This window comes from Schistocerca nitens, chromosome 5 (genome assembly GCF_023898315.1).
Source record: "Schistocerca nitens isolate TAMUIC-IGC-003100 chromosome 5, iqSchNite1.1, whole genome shotgun sequence".
In the NCBI taxonomy this organism is placed as follows: domain Eukaryota; kingdom Metazoa; phylum Arthropoda; class Insecta; order Orthoptera; family Acrididae; genus Schistocerca; species Schistocerca nitens.
In genome coordinates, this window is record NC_064618.1 from 734753207 (window position 1) to 734775944 (window position 22738).

A 22738-nucleotide genomic window follows, 5' to 3' on the forward strand; every position below is an offset into this window, starting at 1 on the left:
AGTAACCGTGGAAGGGAGGGCACCAAGCGATCCCTTCCACGTGAGGGGAGCCTTGCCCAGCTCCCAGCACCTGTCGGGATTGTGGATGTGCCTCCCACCCCAACGTCCCATGTTCACCGCCCCCTGTTTGTGTCAACTGTGGACAGAAACATTCACCTTGCTCGTCAGACTGCATGGTTTATCAAAAGGAACAGAAGATTATGGAGTATAAGACCTTGGACAGGCTCACTTGCACAGAGGCTAAATGCAAGTACAATCGACTTCACCCTGTGCGCATTTCATCGACATATGCTGCAACAGCTTTGATGTCGCCATCCCTGGCGAGGAGCCCCCAAGCTCAGCCATTTTTTGTGGGCCCTCCAGCCCGGCCGTCTATTCCTGCCCCCCTGGTAGTTGGGGGAACACCCTCTTTTGTGGCTCCCCTGTTTCCAACATCGGGAGTAACAACCCTTCCTTCTTTGGGGACTTCAGTCCCCACCCCTGCGCCGGAGAAGTGCCCGCCTCCTCCAGCTCCCCTCATGTGGAAGGGATCGCTTGGTGCCCTCCCTTCCACGGCTACTGCCCCTCCAGATGTCAGCCAGTGGCTGAAAAAGCCACCACCTGAGGACCGTAGGGCTTCCAGGTCTTCCTCGGTCCATGAGGCTGAGTCAGAAAAGCCCACCCTGCCTGATAAACTGAAGGACAAACGGGACCCTACCAAAAAGAAGAAAAAGCAAAAGGAGAAGGAATAGAGACAGAAAAGGAGTTCACCACTGCACATGAAGATGACGTGGAGCATCTAGCGTCCACTCAGGAGCTAGATGTTGCTCGACCCGCAGCTCGTATGGACGTTGATTAGGCTACTTCACAATCGATGACGGCGAGCGCTTCTAAGGCGTGACCTATCCCCCCCCAGGTTCTTTCATGTCTTCACAGTGGGACACCATTATCCTTCAATGGAATTGCCGTGGATTTTTCTACCACCTTGCTGCGTTGATACAGCTTTTTTGCCGCTTCCCTGCCACTTGTCTGGCCCTACAGGAAACCTGGTTTCCCATTCGGCGGACCCCCTCCCTCTGTGGCTACCGGGGTTACTATAAGAACCGCGTAGAATACGACAGGTTGTCTGGCGGTGTCTGTGTTTATATTCTTGCCACTGTTCCTAGTGCCCCAGTGCCACTTCACACGGCTCTCGGGGCTGTGCGTGTTAGAATCCTGGCAGGAATGGAGCTTACCACCTGTTCCCTCTACCTTCCCCCAGATGAGGTTGTCCCTCTTGCTGACCTAGCTGCCTTGTTCGCCCAGCTCCCCCCACCATTCCTCCTTTTGGGGGACTTTAATGCCCACCACCCTTTATGGGGTGGGGCCCAGATCTCGGGCCAGGGTAGGAACGTTGAGGCTCTCTTGGCACAGCAGGACATTTGTCTCCTTAACACTGGTGCTCCCACATATTTTAGCTTGGCTCATGGCACATACTCGGCCATTGACCTCTCTCTTAGTAGCCCAGGTCTTCTCCCATACCTCAGTTGGAGGGTCACGACGACCTCTGTGGTAGCGACCACTTTCCTGTCCTGGTTTCTCTTCTTCAATCCCAACCCCCTGACCAGCTGCCACGATGGTTTCTTTGTGGAGCTGATTGGGCAGCCTACACCACAGCTACTATGGCCATTGCTTCGCTTCCTGGTGACATTGATTTGGCAGTGGACGAGGTCACTATAGCCATTGTTTCTGGTGCCGAGGCAACTGTCCCCTGTTCTTCAAGTACCCTAAGGTGTCAGTCAGTTCCTTGGTGGACACCACAGATTGCAGAAGCTATCCGGGACCACCGGCGAGCCCTGCAACAACACCGGCATCATCCTTCCCTAGAGAATCTGGTTGCCTTCAAACGGCTGAGGGCGGTTAATCTGGCAGAGCAAACAGGACTGCTGCGAACGATATGTTGCCACCATAGGTTCTCGCACCTCCTCATCTCAGGTATGGTCACAGGTTTGGCGCATTTTTGGCTTTCGCCCTCCTGCGTCTGTCCCTTGCCTTTCTCTTCAGGGTGCACTTTGCACTGACCCAATCACTATCGCCGAACATCTGGCAGAGTACTTCACTCGTAGTTCCATGAAGCAGGCTACAGCGCAGAATTCCACGCCATTAAAGAGCAGGCTGAGCTTACGCAGTTGTCGTTTCACACGCACCGTTGGGAATGATATAATGCCCCATTTAGTGAATGGGAGTTCCAAAGTGCCCTTACAGCTTGCCCCGATACCTCTCCAGGTCCAGACCGAATTCACAACCAGTTTCTTCGCCATCTCTCGGCACACTGTCAGGGTGAATTACTCACCCTGTTTAACCGCATCTGGATGGAAGGCGTTTTCCCAACTCATTGGCAGGATGGAGTTACCATCCCAGTGCTGAAACCTGGTGCAGATCCGCTTGTGGTTGATAGCTATCGCCCTATCAGCATTACCAACGTTCTGTGCAAACTCCTGGAATGGATGGTGAGTCGGTGGCTCATGTGTATCCTCGAAGCTCAGGGCCTCCTGGCCCAGCAGCAGGTGGGCTTCCATCAGGACCACTCGGCGATTGACAATTTAGTCTCGCTAGAGACGGCTATTCGTACAGCTTTTACTCGGCGAGAACATCTAGTTGCTGTTTTCTTTGATCTTTGGAAGGTGTACGATACCACCTGGCGCCATCATATCCTTGCTATGCTGCACGAATGGGGCTTACGGGGTCCACTTCTGATTTTTCTACGGAATTTTCTCTCCAATCGCTCCTTTCGGGTTAGAGTTCACGCTTATTTTAGCTCTGCTCATATTCAAGAGAATGGTGTCCCACAGGGTTCAGTTCTCAGTGTCCCCCTCTTTTTGGTGGCGATTAATGGTCTTGCGGCTGCAGTGGGCTCGTCGGTCTGTTCCTCTCTATATGCCGATGACTTTTGTCCTTATTACAGTTCCTCAAGCATCAGTGTCACTGAACGGCGGCTGCAGGGAGCTATCTGTAAGGCACATTTTTGGGCATCCAACCATGGTTTTCAGTTCTCGGCGTCTAAGACCCGAGTGATGCATTTCTGTCATCATTGAACAGTCCACCTCCATCCAGAGCTCTACCTTGGCAATGAACTCCTTTGTATTGAGGAGACGCAGCGCTTCCTTGGCATGTTGTTTGATGCTCAGCTCACTTGGACACCTCATCTTTGCGAGCTTAAACAACGGTGCTGGCGGCACCTCAACATCCTTCGCTGCTTCAGCCACACCGTTTGGGGGGCTGCACGAACAACCCTCCTACAGCTCTATAAGGCCTTAGTCCAGTCCCGTTTCGACTACGGGAGCGTGGTGTACGATTCAGCGGTGCATTCAACGTTGCAGATCCTCGACCCGATTCTCCATTGTGGCATCAGACTGGCGACAGGTGCCTTCCGCACTAGTCCGGTAACTAGCCTTCTTGTAGAAGCTGGAATCCCCCCCCTACGATTCTGCCAACAACAGTTGTTTGCATCCTACCTCGCCCGCGTCCATGCCTTGTCCGACCACCCAAACCACAGGCTCCTTTTTCCATCTTCAGCACTCCCCTCCCCACGACGGCGGCCTAGGTCGGGTCTCCTGATCGCGGTCCGCGTTCATTCCCTTCTCTCGGCGCTCGAGTCCTTTCCCCTTCCTCCGTCCTTCCTGCCCTCTTCTTCTACCCCTCCTTGGTCCCTCCCTCGCTTGCGGCTTTGCTTGGATTTGTCCTGCGACTCCGCAAGTCCTCCGTTCCACCTGCCAGTCTTCGTCAGCGGCGACTACGTTGAGCAGCTTTCCCTGCCTTGTGGGAGCAGTGTTTTCACTGCGGAGCTGGTTGCTCTTTATCTGCTCTTTATCGTGCACTCGCTCACCTTTCCTCCTGCCCTGGGGAGTCATTTGTCATAAGCAGTAACTCCCTGAGTGGATTGCAAGCACTCGACCAGTGTTTTCCTTGGGACCCTTTAGTACGCGATATTCAAGATGCTGTTTTTACTCTCGCCGAGTGTGGTCATTCAGCGACATTTGTGTGGACCCTGGGCCACATCGGCATTCCAGGAAATGAACGTGTCGATCGGATGGCCAAGCAGGCCACCACTTCGCCACCCCTGGAGCTTGGTCTCGTGGAAAGAGACCTATGGTCAGCCCTACATCGCAAGGTCCACGATGCCTGGAGCTCTGAATGGTCTGTCTTGAACACGCCAAATAAGCTCCGCATGGTAAAGTCGTCCATGACCATATGGAACTCATCCTTGAGGAGCACGCGTAGGGACTCAGTTGTTCTCTGCCGTCTCCAAATTGGACATATGTGGTTGACCCACAGCTATCTCCTTCGCCGTGAGAACCCGCCCAAGTGTTGCTGTGATGAAGGGCTGACAGTGGTCCATCTGCTGATGGACTGCCCCCTTTTAGCCCACTTGCGGCAGTCCTTTAATTTACCAGCTGCACTTCCTTTATTTCTAGGTGACGATACCTCTATAGCTGACTCAGTTTTACATTTTATCTGTGCAGCCAGGTTTTATCACTCACTCTAATGTGGGCACTCTCGCATGATTTCTCAGACTACACCCACTCCAGTGACTTTTAATTGTGATGTGGATACCAAAATAGTGTCTTTTATGGTAACAAGTTGTGTTGGTACCTCTATCAATGCTTTCCAGCTGGAGGTTCTTCGTTTGTAGTTGAGTGGTTGACCTTTTACCTGATCCATCAACCACTGTAGTCTGTTTTACTCTAGTCAACTATTTGCCCTGCTCCTTTTAAGTGTCCTCTATTTTGTGTTATTGCAGTGTACATTTTAGCTCTGTTCCCCTTGGTGTTCCCTCCCTCTGGGTGCAGAGGTTACGCTTTTACTGTATAGGGCTTTTACAAGTATGTCTGTTTGGAACAGGGGACTGATGACCTCAATGTGTAGCCCCCATCAAACCCCAAAACCAACCTACCCAACCAGACAAGACGGCCATCAGTGAGATTTGCCAATATGTTTATAACTGTTGTCCTCGGAGGATTTTCATCTGTGGTGGCCTCATCTCATCTCATCTCATCTCATCTCATCTCTTCTGATCTCCATAGACAGTTGCCTTGGTTAAAATTCTTGAATTTGGTGGTTACGTGAACAGCTGGCACACCACCTCTGTATAGCGATGAGGAATGCCTAAGACATGGTGTAGAATGACCTCGTCCAGGGTACAGTGATGGGTTTTGTACCACAGGTTAACTGTAACTGTCTGCAGTTGACTGGTGCGAATAGAACTGTTGTGACAGTTGATGTATGATGGCATAATGGTCATTGAATATTCGTTTTCTTATCAGACAATGTGTTCAGGGTATCTACAGTGGAACCATACCAGAGTGTAGTACTTTGTCTTCAAATATCTATTCTTCTGCAGTGTCGGACATTGGTGCCAAAGATGGAGATAACCCTCGTTCAACATTCCCTACTACAGCCTGATGTATCAGGTTGACATTCATGGCTGCTATCTGCTGCGCACTTGGTCTGATAGTTTTGGCTGCCATGAACTGCTGTATCTCTCCTCCAGGCTTATGAGACAGGGTGTCTTAATCATAAGGGTTTATTCATTAGTAAAATTATCCTATTTTACAAATAGGTCCTTGGTTAATATTAGTGATCTTAACTGCTGCTAATAATGCTAAAAATAAGTATATTATCATTATTATTATTGTAATAATAAATGTTGGCCTATCATAAAATTTTTCTAAAGATATTGTTATTTCTTGATAATTGATTGAGTTATTAATATTTATAATTTCGGTATTTTTGAAGAAATCTATGAATATTATCACATCTAAAATAATTAATGTCAATATAATGAAGATTAATACTGTTAAAGTAACAACTATAGGAATTGATTTAGGTTGAAATATTTCATTTGATGCAGTTCTTGTGATATCAATAAATAGAACTAATACACCACCAAGAAATTTCCATAGGGAGCACATTCAGGAGTCAGTCCTATCAGTTTTGTCCTTCTTTTTTTTTTCTGTACCATTTTCCAATGTGCTGGCACTGCTTGATGAATTCCTCTGTCATTGTGACATCCTTCTCCAGAAGTGCTCGGTACTCACCTCTTTTGACTAATTTAATCAATGAGTTGGTCAGCTTCTGTCGCATTCAGATTCACAATGAGGCATAGGGCCAAAACATTCTGTATGTAAGACTGTGTCATTTCCTCATGATGCTGTTCCTTAATTGTTCTTCAATTAAGTAGGCTTGTTACTGATTGTTACTAAATGATTTCTTAAGTTTGGCTTGGAATTGGACCATCTAAAAAGTTTCTTCTCATTGTTTTTGATCCACTGCCGGGCTCTGCCATCCGAGCAAAAGTATACATTTGCCACATACATCATGTCATTTCACCTATGGTATGTGGCAACTCTGTAAAATCCATTCATCATTTCACTGGATCCTGACCATCATGCCAGGAAAAGACTGATGTATGCCTGATGGGCATATGACTTGTTACTGTTTTTAAATCCATTGGTTTGCTGCAGATATGGATCTCAGGAACAATTTAATGTTCATATTACAGTTCCTATAAGTGTAGGTGATGACTATTATATTGCCTAATTGGAACCATAGTGATGTAGGTGTTTTGAAGTAGCCATTGTCTCCAGCAAACAACATTACATCAAAATCACAATAGAGTTCAGATCTAAAAGGAAAGTTGTCAGTGAAGTAAAAGGCTTACCACTGAAAACACATTTATTGCAATGACAAGTGTACACCTAGAACAGAACAGAACTTCTGGACAGAGTTCCGCTATTTATAGAAACATTAAATGTTCCAGAATATACTAACAAATAATGGCTATTGGTTGGGTTTGAAATGGCAAACTGGCAGCATGCCAGCCAGCAAGTCTAACTGTTACATCACACTGCCGGCCGAAGTGGCCGTGTGGTTAAAGGCGCTGCAGTCTGGAACCGCAAGACCGCTACGGTCGCAGGTTCGAATCCTGCCTCGGGCATGGATGTTTGTGATGTCCTTAGGTTAGTTAGGTTTAACTAGTTCTAAGTTCTAGGGGACTAATGACCTCAGCAGTTGAGTCCCATAGTGCTCAGAGCCATTTGAACCATTTGAACATCACACTGGGTGCAGCACACCTTGTTGCAATATTAGACTGATGATCATTTGAATTTAATTGGCTGCAGTTACCAAATAGCAAGTTGTGCACTCTTTTGATTGGAAGAAAGTAGTCCCATTTCATCCCATGTAAACAGCCCTCATGAGAACAGCTCCATCACATGCTTGAACAGTGCAACACATCCCTTCATGAAGTAAATGACTTCCCATGAGGAAGTTAAGATAATACCATCATGAAGCTGTATCTTGCAGACAATGAAATTTACTAAATTTCATATTTTCATAAACAATCTTGTCTAACTCACATACCAGCTTAAGTTAAGATGAAATGTGGCTACAAAACTGCAGGCTAAATTTAACAAATACTGGTTTGAAAGGATTCTGTGTTCAAAGGTTACAGCAACACAGTCATAAAAGATGAGTATACATATTATTATTTTATTTTATTTTTTTTATTATTATTTTATCTTAGATGAACATTAAATATAGCTCAAGGTTATTGCATTTTAAATTGTTTGTCATATTCTGAAATACAGTCTACACATGTGCACATATGTGTATTTTCATCTTTCCATCATATTATATGCATTGTATTTCATCCTGGATTTTCCATTACTTCATAAATATTTGAAAAATCTTAGTGAATTTTTACTATGCAAATCCATTAGAAGTTGTGCTTAAATTTTTCTTGCCTTTTTTCCAGGTCAATGGTGACTACCGTAACAGAAGAAGTAAAGAAACCAGAAGTGTGAGTATGATTTATTTTTTCTGTTTTATTTTCTACCAAGTGTGGTGGTGCAGTGATTAAACATTCGACCAATAGTGGGGAGGATGGTCATTCAGTTCTCTGTTCATCCATTCAAATTTAACTTTTCTGTGATTTCTCTAAGTGGCTTACCGTGAATGCCAGGATGGCTCATTCGACCAATAGTGGGGAGGATGGTCATTCAGTTCTCTGTTCATCCATTCAAATTTAACTTTTCTGTGATTTCTCTAAGTGGCTTACCGTGAATGCCAGGATGGCTCCTTCAAAAAGGGGCAGCCAGATTTCTTCTCATCATCCCCAAACTTGAGTTTGGGCTTCATTTATAATGACATGGTTGTCTATGGGACATTACACCCTAATCTTCTTTTCTATATTACGTTTACATTCATTTTGTCGGAGAATTATCAGAGAGGTAGATAGGTGTTGTCAATTGATGAAAAATTGAGTGTGGTAATCCAGATGAACATAAGAATAATGTATATAACAATCTTTTATGTGACAGAACTGATATTTAGCTAACTATTCATCTTTTCACAGGAACATTCTCCGAAGCATAGTGATTGCAGTGCCTCTGGTTACTCTATTCTACTTCATGATGAATGTCTCATATATGACAGTGCTGAGTATACCAGAGATGATTGCAGCACCTGCAGTAGCTGTGGTACATTATCAAAAACCATTTTTTGTAGAGCCATGTGTTTGTGGCAATTAGAGACAAGTTGGACACGGATGCTACATTAGATTATTTCCTACATTTCTCTACTATGAAAAACAAGTCACTTTATTTTTCTTTTTGTTGGACTGGTAGCTTCCAACTAAATCTTCAGTTCAGACAGGGGAAAAGAGGGAGTGGGTCTGAAGATGGCAGTAAATTGCTGAAACTGGTAATCTGAATATTTTAGTAACTAAGTGGTCTTGACATAATACATTATTACATGAGTAAGTAGCAGTTATTATAAATATACATGACAAGTAGTAATACACTGAAAATAACTTAGTATTTACAGATGTAAGTAATATTTTCTTGGAAAAATATGATAGTAGTCAAGTAAGTAGTAATATATAAACAGCTGTTGCATAGCATAGCTGTGAAGAGAGCACCTGTTTCCAAAGTAGCAGGTTTATACCTGATTTATACAATTACATTTAGGTGTCATAAGAGAAAGTAGCAGTAAACAGCATAGTGATAGTTTGTGTTAATATATATTACAGATTAAGTTCCTATCATTACCTCATCTTCCTTTTACGTATATTTTGAGTTGCTCTAAATCCCTGAAGGTTCCCCTTCTTGTGCAATATATGTAATACAGTAAATGTGTGACCGAATGAATGCCTGTCACATCTGTTTAGTAAAAAGAATAAGAGTGAAATACAGTACATAAACTCCCTCACCTCAGCTACCATATCTCGCAAAAAGTAAACACAAGAGATTTGGTAGATTGAGTCTTCTAAGGTATGGTGATGGAGAGTATTCTGAATGAGCCATATGTTGACAAGATATGGTGTGTAGTACCCTCTCTAACATGTGATCATCTTTATGAAGCCTTGACTGACAAAATGCAGTGTTTTACAGTGGATGGTGAATGTTCTGTAGAAACAAGAAACCAAATTAGGGCGACTAATGTTCTCAGTACACATAAATAAGTTGTCAGGTAGGATGACCAGCGTTTCCAGATTGTATAGAAAACTATAATCAGTGAAAGATGTAGGGCAGTGCAAAAATATAAAAGTCAAAACAAATTTTTCATATTTGAAATGAATTTCCAGTGGAAGCAGTCCATATTTCTACTGTGAGGAGGCACTGTGTACAGTCTATGGCAATCGTGCCACCTGTAAATATTGCAGTACTTGTGCTGTGTGTCATTACAAGAGTTGGGTTGCTTCAGGATGGTTCAGACAACAACAACAACAGCAACAACATATGATAAGAGGCTCTGTATAGTCATTCTAATGCAGCAGGGAAGCAGACAGGCGGACATGACAGCAAATGTCACTGTGAGTCAAAGCAATGTCTCTACAATCTGGAACAATTTTCTAATGACAGGATCAGCTGAGGATCATCACATAAGTAGCCACAGAAGAAAAACTGCAGATATGCAGGTTTGATATCTGCATATAACAGCAATCTGGAACCTTCAACCCCTACACATCTGTGGCAGCTGTGCCAAACAGCTTCAGGATTGCAGATGTCAACACAAATGATGCGAAATAGGCTATGTGAACTAGGGTTAAATGCCACAACACTTCCCCTCTCCTCCAACTTGAATTTGAAGAGACACTCGTGTCGCATGGGCATAAAACAACTCTTTGTACACTAGTCAGTATTGGGACACAGTGCTCATTTCTGATGAGACCCATATCAGTCTCCAAACTGACAATACTGATACTCATATCTGGAGGCAACGAGGACAATGTTTACATCCTAACTTTTCCACACTCCAACACTCTTATGCAGAACATTTAGTAATGTTTTGGGGCGCAATCGTGTACGAGTGCCAGACAACCCTTGTGTTAATACATCTTGTGATGAGTGGTGTGAAGTACTGGGATGATACCCTTGCATGTAGATTGGCTCCTTTTAGTGAACATATTAGAGCAGGATTCACAACTATGGATGACAAAGCACACCTCCATCATCACACTATTATGAACATGTCCCTAGTGAGCATAGACTCCCGTCAGATGGAAATGCCCTCCATATTCTCCAGATCTCAAGTGTGTTGACAATGCATGGGCCTTGCTAAAGCAAATGGTTTATAATCATCCTTTCCACCAGACACCTTAAGGGTCTCTTAGAGGCTGCTTTGGAGCAGTGGATCAATATCTCAGAGAGTTATCTGGAAAATTTTGTAAGGAGAGTGCTCAAGTGCATTCAAAAGTGTCTCCAATTAAGAGTAGGGCCAATTGGTTCATAAACAAAGTGTTATGCAAGGTGTCACAGGGAAGAAATTTTAGTGTTTGCAATGGAATCTTTTGTAATGTTTTTTGTTTTCTTGTTTGTGTTTATCAAGTGGAAATGTGCTTAACTTCTTTATTTTTGTTTTCTTATGACTGCACCTGACAGAACAAAATCATTTTTGTTTCCTGTCATGTCCAGTATTCACAGTAAATTAATACATTTATTTTGGAGAGAGAGAGAGAGAGAGAGAGAGAGAGAGAGAGAGAGAGAGAGATTTTTTTTTATTTCAAAAATAATGTTTAAAATAGGGCACTGTTTCTGCCATACCTGCAGTTACAGAATAATGTTCTATGCTGCCTCTCCAGCTTCATTAGGTAATAAAATGTATGTTTTAATAGAGAAGTAATAAATTTTTGCTGAGTCGTGTGTCAAATATTGCTCCAGAACATCCTGTGACTATTTCACTGTAGGCATTTGGAGAACGCCTTCTGGGACCAATGAGTTTCATCATTCCACTGGGAGTAGCTCTGTCTACATTTGGCTGTGCACTTGGCATTCAGTTCAGTGTGACGAGGTGAGTGGCTGTACTGATAAGTGAGGTTCCTGATGTAACTGATTAAGTCACATACATGGTTCAATGTGAAAAATATAGAAGAAGTAAATTACAGCATAAATTTAATTTCAGTTAGGCTCACCATACTGCTTTGCAGATAATGAAAAGACAATGAGAATATTGTCCTGAACACTGGGAGCAACAGCAAAAAAATAAACCAGATACTGGGAGCTCCATTGGATCCACCGCCTGGTGGTAAGGATCCTACTTCTGGAGATACTGTTGAATTACATAATACAGTATGTCTTGATGTCTTGTACTACAGATCACCCTTTCTTTCACATTTATCATGACATGCACGTGGGCGCGCGCCCACACACACACACACACACACACACACACACACACACACACACACACACACAGATGAATGTTTAAACTGCAACTAAGTTTTCATCCATCATTAACTTATTATTGGTTTGCTTTACGGGAAGTATTATTCATTTTAGATAAGCCTTTGTTCATACTGTAAATGGTAACTATTTACACTATGTGATCAAAAGTATCCAGACACCTGGCTGAAAATGACTTAAAAGTTCGTGGCACCCTCCATCGGTAATGCTGGAATTCAATATGGTGTTGGCCCACCTTTAGCATTGATGACAGCTTCCATTCTCACAGGCTTACGTTCAATCATATGCTGGAAGGTTTCTTGGGGAATTGCAGCCCTTTCTTCATGGAGTGCTACACTGAGGAGAGGTATCGATGTCTGTCAGTGAGGCCTGGCATGAAGTCGGCATTCCAAAACATCCCAAAGGTGTCCTATAGGATTCAGGTCAGGACTCTCTGTGGGCCAGTCCATTACAGGGATGTTACTGTCATGCAACCACTCTGTCACAGGCCGTGCATTATGAACAGGTGCTCAATCATGTTGAAAGATGCAATCACCATCCATGAATTGCTCTTCAACAGTGGGAAGCAAGAAGGTGCTTAAAACATCAATGTAGGCCTGTGCTGTAATAGTGCCATGTAAAACAACAAAGGGTGCAAGCTCCCTCCATGAAAAACACAACCACACCATAACACCACGGCTTCGGAGTTTTACTGTTGGCATTACACACACTGGCAGATGATGTTCACCGGGCATTCGCCATACCCGCACCTGACCATCAGATCGCCACTATGTGTACCACGATTCATCACTCCACACAATGTTTTTCCATTGTTCAATCGTCCAATCTTTACGCTCCTTACACCTGATGCAGTTTGAAATTCCTGTGTGATGGTCTGAATAGATGTCTGCCTATTACACATTACGGCCCTCTTCAACTGTCTGCGGTCTCTCTGTCAACAGAGGAGGTCGGCCTGTACGCTTTTGTCCTGTACGTGTCCCTTCACATTTCCACTTCACTATCACATCAGAAACAGTGGACCTAGGGATGTTTAGGAGTGTGGAAATCTCGTGTACAGACGTCTAAGTGACACCAAATCACCTGACCACGTTCGAAGTCTGTGAGTTCCACGGAGCACCCCATTCTGCTCTCTCACAATGTCTAATGACTACTGAGGTCACTGATATGGAGTACCTGGCAGTAGGTGGCAGCACAATGGACCTAATATGAAAAATGTAAGTTTTTGGGGGTGTCCGGATACCTTTGAGCACATAATGTATGAAAGAGATCAATGGACATGAAATTTTTGTAGAAGTTTTTATGGTATGGTCAGAAATAAACTACTTACCAAATGGAAACACACACAGAACTAAAATTATTAGGTTTGAGCAAAAGGGGCTGCTTCTTCCGGCAGTAGAGAGGGAAAGGAAGGAGGCTGTTAAGACACAGATTACAAAAAAAAGTAATATTGGGCTTAGTCAAGTGAGACTTACTTGGTAGACTGAGAAGAAAAAATAAATACAGTGAAGATCTACTGTGTCCTTGAGCCTTATTAGACTGCCTTTTGGCAAAGAAAATGACAGTTTTTAATGTGAGTCATGTTTGTAGTGACGAGTTTTTGATCAGTGCTTGACAGAATACATAAAGACATTCATAATCAAATGCAGAACAAGAAACTTACAAATGTATAAAATTTAATGATTCTGATGTCTGTAAAGTTTCACTAGTAATGTGATTTTTTGTGGGGGTGGGAGGCATTATGAGTGGCCTATAAGTGTTTAAAAAACCAACACACAGATAGTAGACTATAAACATGAAAAAAATCTTTATGTGCATGATACAGGTGAACATTCATGATCAGTTATCATTTGCTGTGTTTAATAATGTACAAGACATTATTATGGCCCTCTTGCCATCCTACCCCCAAGGTGCATACACATCTTCACAAACTGATTCAGCACAACAGATTGTAGGGCAGGGTTTAAATTTACCTTGCTCATAGATGCTGCTGATGTAAATCATACCTGAATTTTGCTAATTCATTTTAAATAAGAATTAGAGAGGATTCTCAGTTTGGCATCAGGGATCATTAACAAAAGTGAAAATGTGCGACATCTTGCAAATAAGCTAGGTCTCTATGGCTTTTTAAAGGAAATGTATCATGCATATGTTTCTCAAATGGATAAACTAGAATACAATGGGCAAGTCAAACAATCCTTTGTTTTGAATGGTTTATTATCACTGAAAATTAACACAAAATTGACAAAAGTCTAGCAGTAGTCTACTCCATTACTTTCAATAGTTGTGGAATTGTTGCCTGAATTTAGATGTGTTGGACATGTATTTAAAATGATGAATGTAAAGTAAATTTTGAATCTTCAACTACAATTAAACCAAGAAAGCATGGAATATGATACTGGACACTGAGAAATTAAAGATGTGAGAAACATGTGATGCTGTATTAATACCAGAAAAAAGTATGCACATTTACAATACAGAATTAACTAGGGGAGAGCTTTGTGTATGATGGCTGACAAAAGTAAATGTGAAAATGAAGTTTCTAATTGGTGTTTAAATTTTTTAAGGAATAATTGGAGTTCATTTTTGTGCAAATTCATTGCTCTTGTTGAGACACAGTCCAGCACTGCGTCCCAGAATCCAGACAGTAATAAAGAGTGGCCCTTGTAATATCTTACTTTCTAGTAGTTCATGTATAAAATTAAAGATTGTAATTCTGTGTTCTACTTCCTTTGACTAGTCATTCCAAAGCTTATAACATATAAATTAACTACAGTGGCAATAAAATTACAGAAAATAATTATTAACTCGTGTTTCATTATTGCCCAGCTGGCAATAACAGGGCTGAATAATTTTTCACCATAAACAAATATTTTGGTAATTCTTCTTATATGAAACTTTACATAGATCTGATTAAAGACAAATACACTGTTTTAAATTTTCACAGCATTTTAATAAACCCTTAGTAAATTGTCCAAATACAAAACATACAGAAGTCAACACACAGTTTATCCATAATGAACTGACTCATTACTTATGTGCTCTGCCACCCATCCTGACAATTAAAATAAATACACCCATAGTCGAAATTATGATCTTAACAAATTTATAATCACACACATTAATTTTAGTTAAATTTCATTGATCTATGATGTACATGATGAAAAGTATACACAGACTGATAACTCAAACTTGCAAAACATTTATTAAATAAGTTTGACATTTGTAATGTAAGGAATTTTAACACTATGTGGAGGGAATCTTAATTAATCAAATAATTAATGCATTTCCAGTTTTACCCCATTTATAATTTATTATAGCATCATATTTTTATGTAGTGTTTTTGTTTTCACCAGAAATTTTGTCTGAAAGGTAAATACTGTAATTTTTACATGACTGACTAATTGAACTTTTACATGTGGTATTTGACAAAAGAATTAATTTAGATTTCAGTCAGTAGTGATATATTCTTCAGCCTAATTATATAAAAATAGACTAAATTATGAATCTGAGTATTTGTGAACAAAACGGATGTGGATCACCAATTTTGATTCCATAAGGGAAGCATTGTGCACAATGAATGCATGTTTTATGAGGAAAAATAGAAACACAGCAATCAGTCACAACGCCATTGGTTTTTATTATTCTTGCATTCCAGATTTCAGCTATAAATAACCATCTTCTGTGCATTTGAGTGAGCTATAATACAATACTTTACTGGTGTGCAGGGTGAAGGAAACTCATGTGAGTTTTTGTGATTAATACTCACTCAGAAGCACTGACGATGGCTATTTATAGCTGAAATCTGGATATACAAGGATAATAAAAAACCAATAGGATTGCAATTGATTGCTTTGTTCCCATTCTGCCTCATAAATGTGGGTCAGCCTCATGGCCTGCCACATTACATACTGTGCTCATAAAGGCAAAGTCGATTTCATCTGCTGTATAGTTTATAATCAATGTTGTTGGTACACAAATATGGAACATACCCAAATCTTTGGGCTGTAAAAGGCATTGTCCATATTGATTTCCTTTTAGAGAGTGAAACAGCATCTGGCGAATATTGAAAAAAGTCTTCTGTGGTAACAGAGTAAAAAAATGCGTAAGAAGAGGCCTGCATATTTTTAAAAATATTTTTATCAGAGCTATGCACCCACCCAGGGATGTACTAAAAATGGGTTTACCCCATGTGACTCCCAATTAATCTTTCAGCTAAAAAAATTTGTGGCTAGAATTCATTTTGAGTCAAATCAAGAAGTTAGGCCAAATTTGTGGATGATACTGATCATTGGAATGGAAATGGGAAGGGCTTTTGACTTAAATGGCACTATGTACAATGTTGTTGTTGTTGTTGTTGTTGTGGTCTTCAGTCCTGAGACTGGTTTGATGCAGCTCTCCATGCTACTCTATCCTGTGCAAGCTTCTTCATCTCCCAGTACCTACTGAAACCTACATCCCTCTGAATCTGCTTGGTGTCTTCATCTGTTGGTCTCCCTCTACGATTTTTACCCTCTACGCTGCCCTCCAATACTAAATTGGTGATCCCTTGATGCCGCAGAACATGTCCTACCAACCGATCCCTTCTTCTAGTCAAGTTGTGCCACAAACTTCTCTTCTCCCCAATCCTATTCAACACCTCCTCATTAGTTATGTGATCTACCCATCTAATCTTCAGCATTCTTCTGTAGCACCACATTTCGAAAGCTTCTATTCTCTTCTTGTCCAAACTATTTATTGTCCATGTTTCACTTCCATACATGGCTACACTCCATACAAATACTTTCAGAAACAACTTCCTGACACTTAAATCTATACTCGATGTCAACAAATTTCTTTTCTTCAGAAACGCTTTCCTTCCCATTGCCAGTCTACATATTATATCCTCTCTACTTCGACCATCATCAGTTATTTTGCTCCCCAAATAGCAAAACTCCTTTACTACTTTAAGTGTCTCATTTCCTAATCTAATACCCTCAGCATTACCCGATTTAATTTGACTACATTCCATTATCCTCGTTTTGCTTTTGTTAATGTTCATCTTATATTCTCATTTCAAGACACTATCAATTCCGTTCAACTGCTCTTCCAAGTCCTTTGCTGTCTCTGACAGAATTACAATGTCATCGGTGAACCTCAAAGTGTTTATTTCTTCTCCATGGATTTTAATACCTACTCCGAATTTTTGTTTTGTTTCCTTCACTGCTTGCTCAATATACATATTGAATAACATCGGGGAGAGACTACAACCCTGTCTCACTCCCTTCCCAACCACTGCTTCCCTTTCATGCCCCTCAACTCTTATAACTGCCATTTGGTTTCTATACAAATTGTAAATAGCCTTTCGTTCCCTGTATTTTACCCCTGCCACCTTCAGAATTTGAAAGAGAGTATTCCAGTCAACATTGTCAAAAGTTTTCTCTAAGTCTACAAATGCTAGAAACGTAGGTTTGCCTTTCCTTAATCTAGCTTCTAAGATAAGTCGTAGGGTCAGTATTGCCTCACGTGTTCCAACATTTCTACGGAATGCAAATTGATCTTCCCCTAGGTCGGCTTCTACTAGTTTTTCCATTCATCTGTAAAGAATTCGTGTTAGTATTTTGCAGCCGTGACTTATTAAACTGATAGTTCGGTAACTTTCACATCTGTCAACACCTGCTTTCTTTGGGATTGGAATTATTATATTCTTCTTGAAGTCTGAGGGTATTTCACCTGTCTCATACATCTTGCTCACCAGATGGTAGAGTTTTGTCAGGACTGGCTCTCCCAAGGGCGTCAGTAGTTCTAATGGAATGTTGTCTACTCCCGGGGCCTTGTTTAGACTCAGGTCTTTCAGTGCTCTGTCAAACTCTTCACGCAGTATCATATCTCCCATTTCATCTTCATCTACATCCTCTTCCATTTCCATAATATTGTCCTCAAGTGCATCACCCTTGTATAGAACCTCTATATACTCCTTCCACCTTTCTGCCTTCCCTTCTTTGCTTAGAAGTGGGTTGCCATCTGAGCTCTTGATATTCATACAAGTCGTTCTCTTATCTCCAAAGGTCTCTCTAATTTTCCTGTAGGCAGTATCTATCTTACCCCTAGTGAGATAAGCCTCTACATCCTTACATTTGTCCTCTAGCCATCCCTGCTTAGCCATTTTGCACTTCCTGTCGATCTCGTTTTTGAGACGTTTGTATTCCTTTTTGCCTGCTTCATTTACTGCATTTTTATATTTTCTCTTTTCATCAATTAAATTCAATATTTCTTCTGTTACCCAAGGATTTCTACTAGCCCTCATCTTTTTACCTACTTGATCCTCTGCTGCCTTCACTACTTTGTCCCTCAAAGCTACCCATTCTTCTTCTACTGTATTTCTTTCCCCCATTGCTGCCATTTGTTCCCTTACGCTGTCCCTGAAACACTGTACAACCTCTGGTTCTTTCAGTTTATCCAGGTCCCATCTCCTTAAATTCCCACCCACAATGTATAAACTGCATTTCTCACTGCCAAACTGAGAAGTTTTCATCCTAATCTCCTTTTGGAAATCTTCCTTACTTGATGTAAAAATTTAAATTCTCATTGCAAGCGTACTCTTTTGATGTAAGGCATAGTGTTGTGTCCTAGACTCTTCCCTATTAATGAGAAATCTTAAAAAAGTGAATAATAATATCTGACACAATCCCTCTGATGTTATCATTCATTAGGTGTAAATGTAGAGGATAGTATACAATTAACTATAGTTTTCTAAAAAGTACTTAATTTGAACTTTAACTACTGTGCACTCATTGCTTTTATTGTTCTTAATGTTTGTCAGGTTATGCTTTGTAGCAGGCCAGGAGGGGCATATGGTCTCAATCTTCTCTTTTGTGCACATCAGGCGCTTCACACCTGGACCTGCTGTTGTTATTCAGGTAAGTTCCTGTGTGACGCAATGACATACTGACACTCAGGAAAATAGCATAGAGGAAGTGTCTAACAAAATAGTGCAAACTCATACTGTGTATGGTGTTATTGAGATACTGTGCTAATTATAGTAAAACATCTTATCAGAATGTGTAAAATATTCTGAAATATCTGATAGCACAATTGTACGCTTACACATTGAGAGAGAAAATATTATTATGAAATATACAGACTGGGCATAGGCCTACCATCACACTGAAACACAGTGATTCTTTTTATTGTTTAAATTATATTTTTTTCATCTTCATGTCACATAGGGGCTGAAATATATAATACAAAATTTTAAAAATTGTAATAATTCATTCAGCTGACATACAGACTGGCCTTGTTTGTATTGTTTGGTGTCTGTACAATCTAATGCAATGTCCTTCAGACACTGGTGACAGTCTAAAGCTAAATTAATGAAACACATTTGAAAATTATACACCAGCCGTAAATATGATTAGCAACAGATGAAGATTTGTAACAGACCACAACTGTCAGTCTGTGAGTAGTTACAGTTTGTTTTGCATTTTACATTTTTCTTTCATTTTATTTGTAGAATAACATATTTAAATATTTTCATATCTTCATGAATCATCCTGAGAGATATATTACTTGCATCAAATTTCAATAAGGAATAAATATACTGAGATGCAGTGGTTAGAATACAAACTTCCTTCAACAGGTTCCTACATAATTTTCTTGATTTTACACCACAGATTATTCTTATTACATGCCTTTGCATGCTAAAAATGTTTGCTCAGTTTGATGAGTTACCACAGAATATGATCGTGTAAGATGTAACAGAATAAAAGTAAGCAAAGTATGCAAGTTTTTTTACATTTATATCTCCTACATCTGACAGCATTCCCTCTGCAAATGGATACTTCTTTAGGCACTTCAGCATTTCTGTGTTATGCCATTCCCAACTGAACGTATTATCAATCCCAGAAATTTAACACTCTCAGCCTCTTCAATCTGCATGTCTCCATATATTATACTCATGCTGGAAGGAAATCTCTCACTGGTTCTGAAATGCATATAGTAGGTCTTTTCAAAGTTTAATGACAGTGAATTAGCTTTAAACCATTTACTAACATCAGTGAAAATTTGATTAGCCAGCTATTTCTAAATCTGTACTTGAACATTGCTACTTCCTGCAATGTTTGCATCATCTGCAAACAAAATAAACTTAGCACCTGGCAATGTAACAGACAAGAGGTCATTAATGTACACAAGAAAGAGCAATGGACCAAAGATGGAATCTTGAGGAATGCCACAGGTAATTAATTCCCAATCAGATGAAGACTGACTGCTTACTGCATAGGTATTTTGAAATGACACCTTTTGTTTCCTGTTAGTTAGATAAGACTCAAACCATTTCACAGCATTCCTGGTGACACCATAATATTCCAATTTACATAAGAGAATGCCGTGGTTTACACAGTCAAAGGCTTTGACATGTCACAGAAAATGCCAGTAGCCTCTAATTTATTTTCTAATGAATTAAGTAAGTTTTCACTGTAAGTGTAAATAGCTTTCTCTATATCATAAACCTTAAGACACCCGAACTATGACTTGGACAATATATTATTTGCAGTCAGATGCTTATGGAGGTGCTTGAAGAAAACCATTTCAGATATTTTTGAAAAAGCTGGTGAAAGTGAAATTCTTTATCCTTTTCCTTGAAAGAGGCTGAACTTCAGCATATTTTAGTCAGTCTGGAAATGTTCCGCTGATAGGAGATTGATAACACAAAAAACTTAAGATAGAACTCAACTGGTATGAGCACACTTTGATGAACTTCATTGATATGTTATAATACCCACTAGGTTTGTAACCTATGTAGGTTTCCAGTTGTTGAGTATGGATCTTTTGACGAGTGAAGTGTTGTACATGACTGCTAAGTACGGAGTTATTTCATCAGCATACTCTGAAAGGAACATAATAGGTATACAGTCTGAGCTGGAAGACTTGCTTCTATTAAGCAATTTAAGTTGCTTCATTACTCTGAGGATATCTACTTCTAAGTGACTCATGTTGGCAGCTGTTATTGATTCGAATTCTGGAATACTTACTTCATCTTCTTTCGTGAAGGAATTTTGGAAGGCTATGTTTAGGAACTCTGCTTTGGATGCAGTGCCATCAATAGAATTTCCATCACTATCAAGCAGAGTAGGCATTGATTGTGTCGTGCCCTTGGAAGTAAAAACAGGGGAGATATCATTACACCACAAACTTGAAGCCAATGTCCACCATTTTAACTAGCCCAAAACATTAAGTTCACTGCATTCATAGGCCCATAGTTCCCATGGTCACATTTCGTCCGTGACATCACTCTGACATGCCCATGCCCAGTTTTGAGCATGTTGGGTGCTTTGATTGCATTGAGACATAGTTGTTTCATCAAAAATGCCACTTTATATTGTTCACGTGTGTAGTAATCTATCCAATCATAAAGTTTAAAGAAATCACATTTCATTCATAACTGGAGCAGTTCAATACTTTCTTTTGTAGACATGAGTTATTGCACTGTTTACACTTACATCTACATCCATACTCCGCAAGCCACATGACGGTGTGTGGTGGAGGGTACTTTGAGTACCTCTATCGGTTCTCCCTTCTACTCCTACTTATTGTTCATGGAAAGAAAGATTGTCGGTGTGCCTCTGTGTGGGCTGTAATCTCTCTGATTTTATCCTCATGGTCTCTTCGCGAGATATACGTAGGAGGGAGCAATATACTGCTTGACTCCTCGGTGAAGGTATGTTCTCGAAGCTTCAACAAAAGCCCGTACCGAGCTACTGAGTGTCTCTCTTGCAGAGTCTTCCACTGGACTTTATCTATCATCTCCATAACACTTTCGCAATTACTAAATGATCCTGCAACGAAGCGCGCTGCTCTCCGTAGGATCTTCTCTATCTCTTATATCAACCCTATCTGGTACGGATCCCACACTAGCGAGCAATATTCAAGCAGTGGGCCAACAAGTGTACTGTAACCTACTTCCTTTGTTTTTGGATTGCATTTCCTTAGGATTCTTTCAATGAATCTCAGTCTGGCATCTGCTTTACCAAAGATCAACTTTATATGATCATTCCATTTTAAATCACTCCTAATGCCTGCTCCCAGATAATTCATGGAATTAACTGCTTCCAGTTGCTGACCTGATATATTGTAGCTAAATGATAAAGGATCTTTCTTTCTATGTATTCACAGTACATTACACTTGTGTACATTGAGATTCAATTGCCATTCCCTGCACCATGCGTCACTTCGCTGCAGATCCTCCTGCATTTCAGTGCAATTTTCCATTGTTACAACCTCTCGATATGCCACAGCATCATCTGCAAAAAGCCTCAGTGAACTTCTGATGTTATCCACAAGGTCATATATATATATAAACAAACACAAACATACACACAAAATTCAAGCTTTCGCAACAAACTGTTGCCTCATCAGGAAAGAGGGAAGGAGAGGGAAAGACGAAAGGATGTGGGTTTTAAGGGAGAGGGTAAGGAGTCATTCCAATCCCGGGATTGGAATGACTCCTTACCCTCTCCCTTAAAACTCACATCCTTTCGTCTTTCCCTCTCCTTCCCTCTTTCCTGATAAGGGTAAGGAGTCATTCCAATCCCGGGATTGGAATGACTCCTTAACCTCTCCCTTAAAACCCACATCCTTTCGTACAATTCCTTTCCATCTCGTACAATTTTGCTTGGCACACACTCATCTAATGCATATTGTATGATGGTTTTGAACTTTGTCCACTGATTCTCAACACTATCTGTACTTGAGACTCAACTTTTGTGTTGAGCCGTCAAGTACTCTGAAATCTGCTTTATGTCACTTTGCTAAACAAAAGAATCTTCCTACCTTTTTAATATTTCTATTTATGGCTGAAATCATCAATGCAGTAGCCGCTTTATGATCGCTGATTCCCTGTTCTGCATTAACTGTTTCAAATAGTTCAGGTCTGTTTGTCACCAGAAGGTCTAATATGTTATTGCCATGAGTCGGTTCTCTGTTTAACTGCTCAAGGTAGTTTTCAGATAATGCACTTTAAAATATTTCACTGGATTTTTTATCCCTGCCACCCATAACAA

At 40.8% G+C, this 22738-nt stretch overlaps 1 protein-coding gene across 2 annotated transcripts in view; it reads left to right on the top strand.

The window, feature by feature from the left end:
• LOC126260063 (b(0,+)-type amino acid transporter 1-like) overlaps positions 1-22738 on the top strand; it is a 548204-nt gene that overhangs the window by 418865 nt on the left and 106601 nt on the right. For both annotated transcript variants that reach the window (XM_049957257.1, XM_049957258.1), the window contains 4 exons: positions 7775-7819; positions 8375-8498; positions 11207-11310; positions 18502-18598. In XM_049957257.1, the coding sequence (XP_049813214.1) occupies positions 7775-7819; positions 8375-8498; positions 11207-11310; positions 18502-18598 (370 nt within the window). The remainder of the gene's footprint in view (positions 1-7774; positions 7820-8374; positions 8499-11206; positions 11311-18501; positions 18599-22738) is intronic.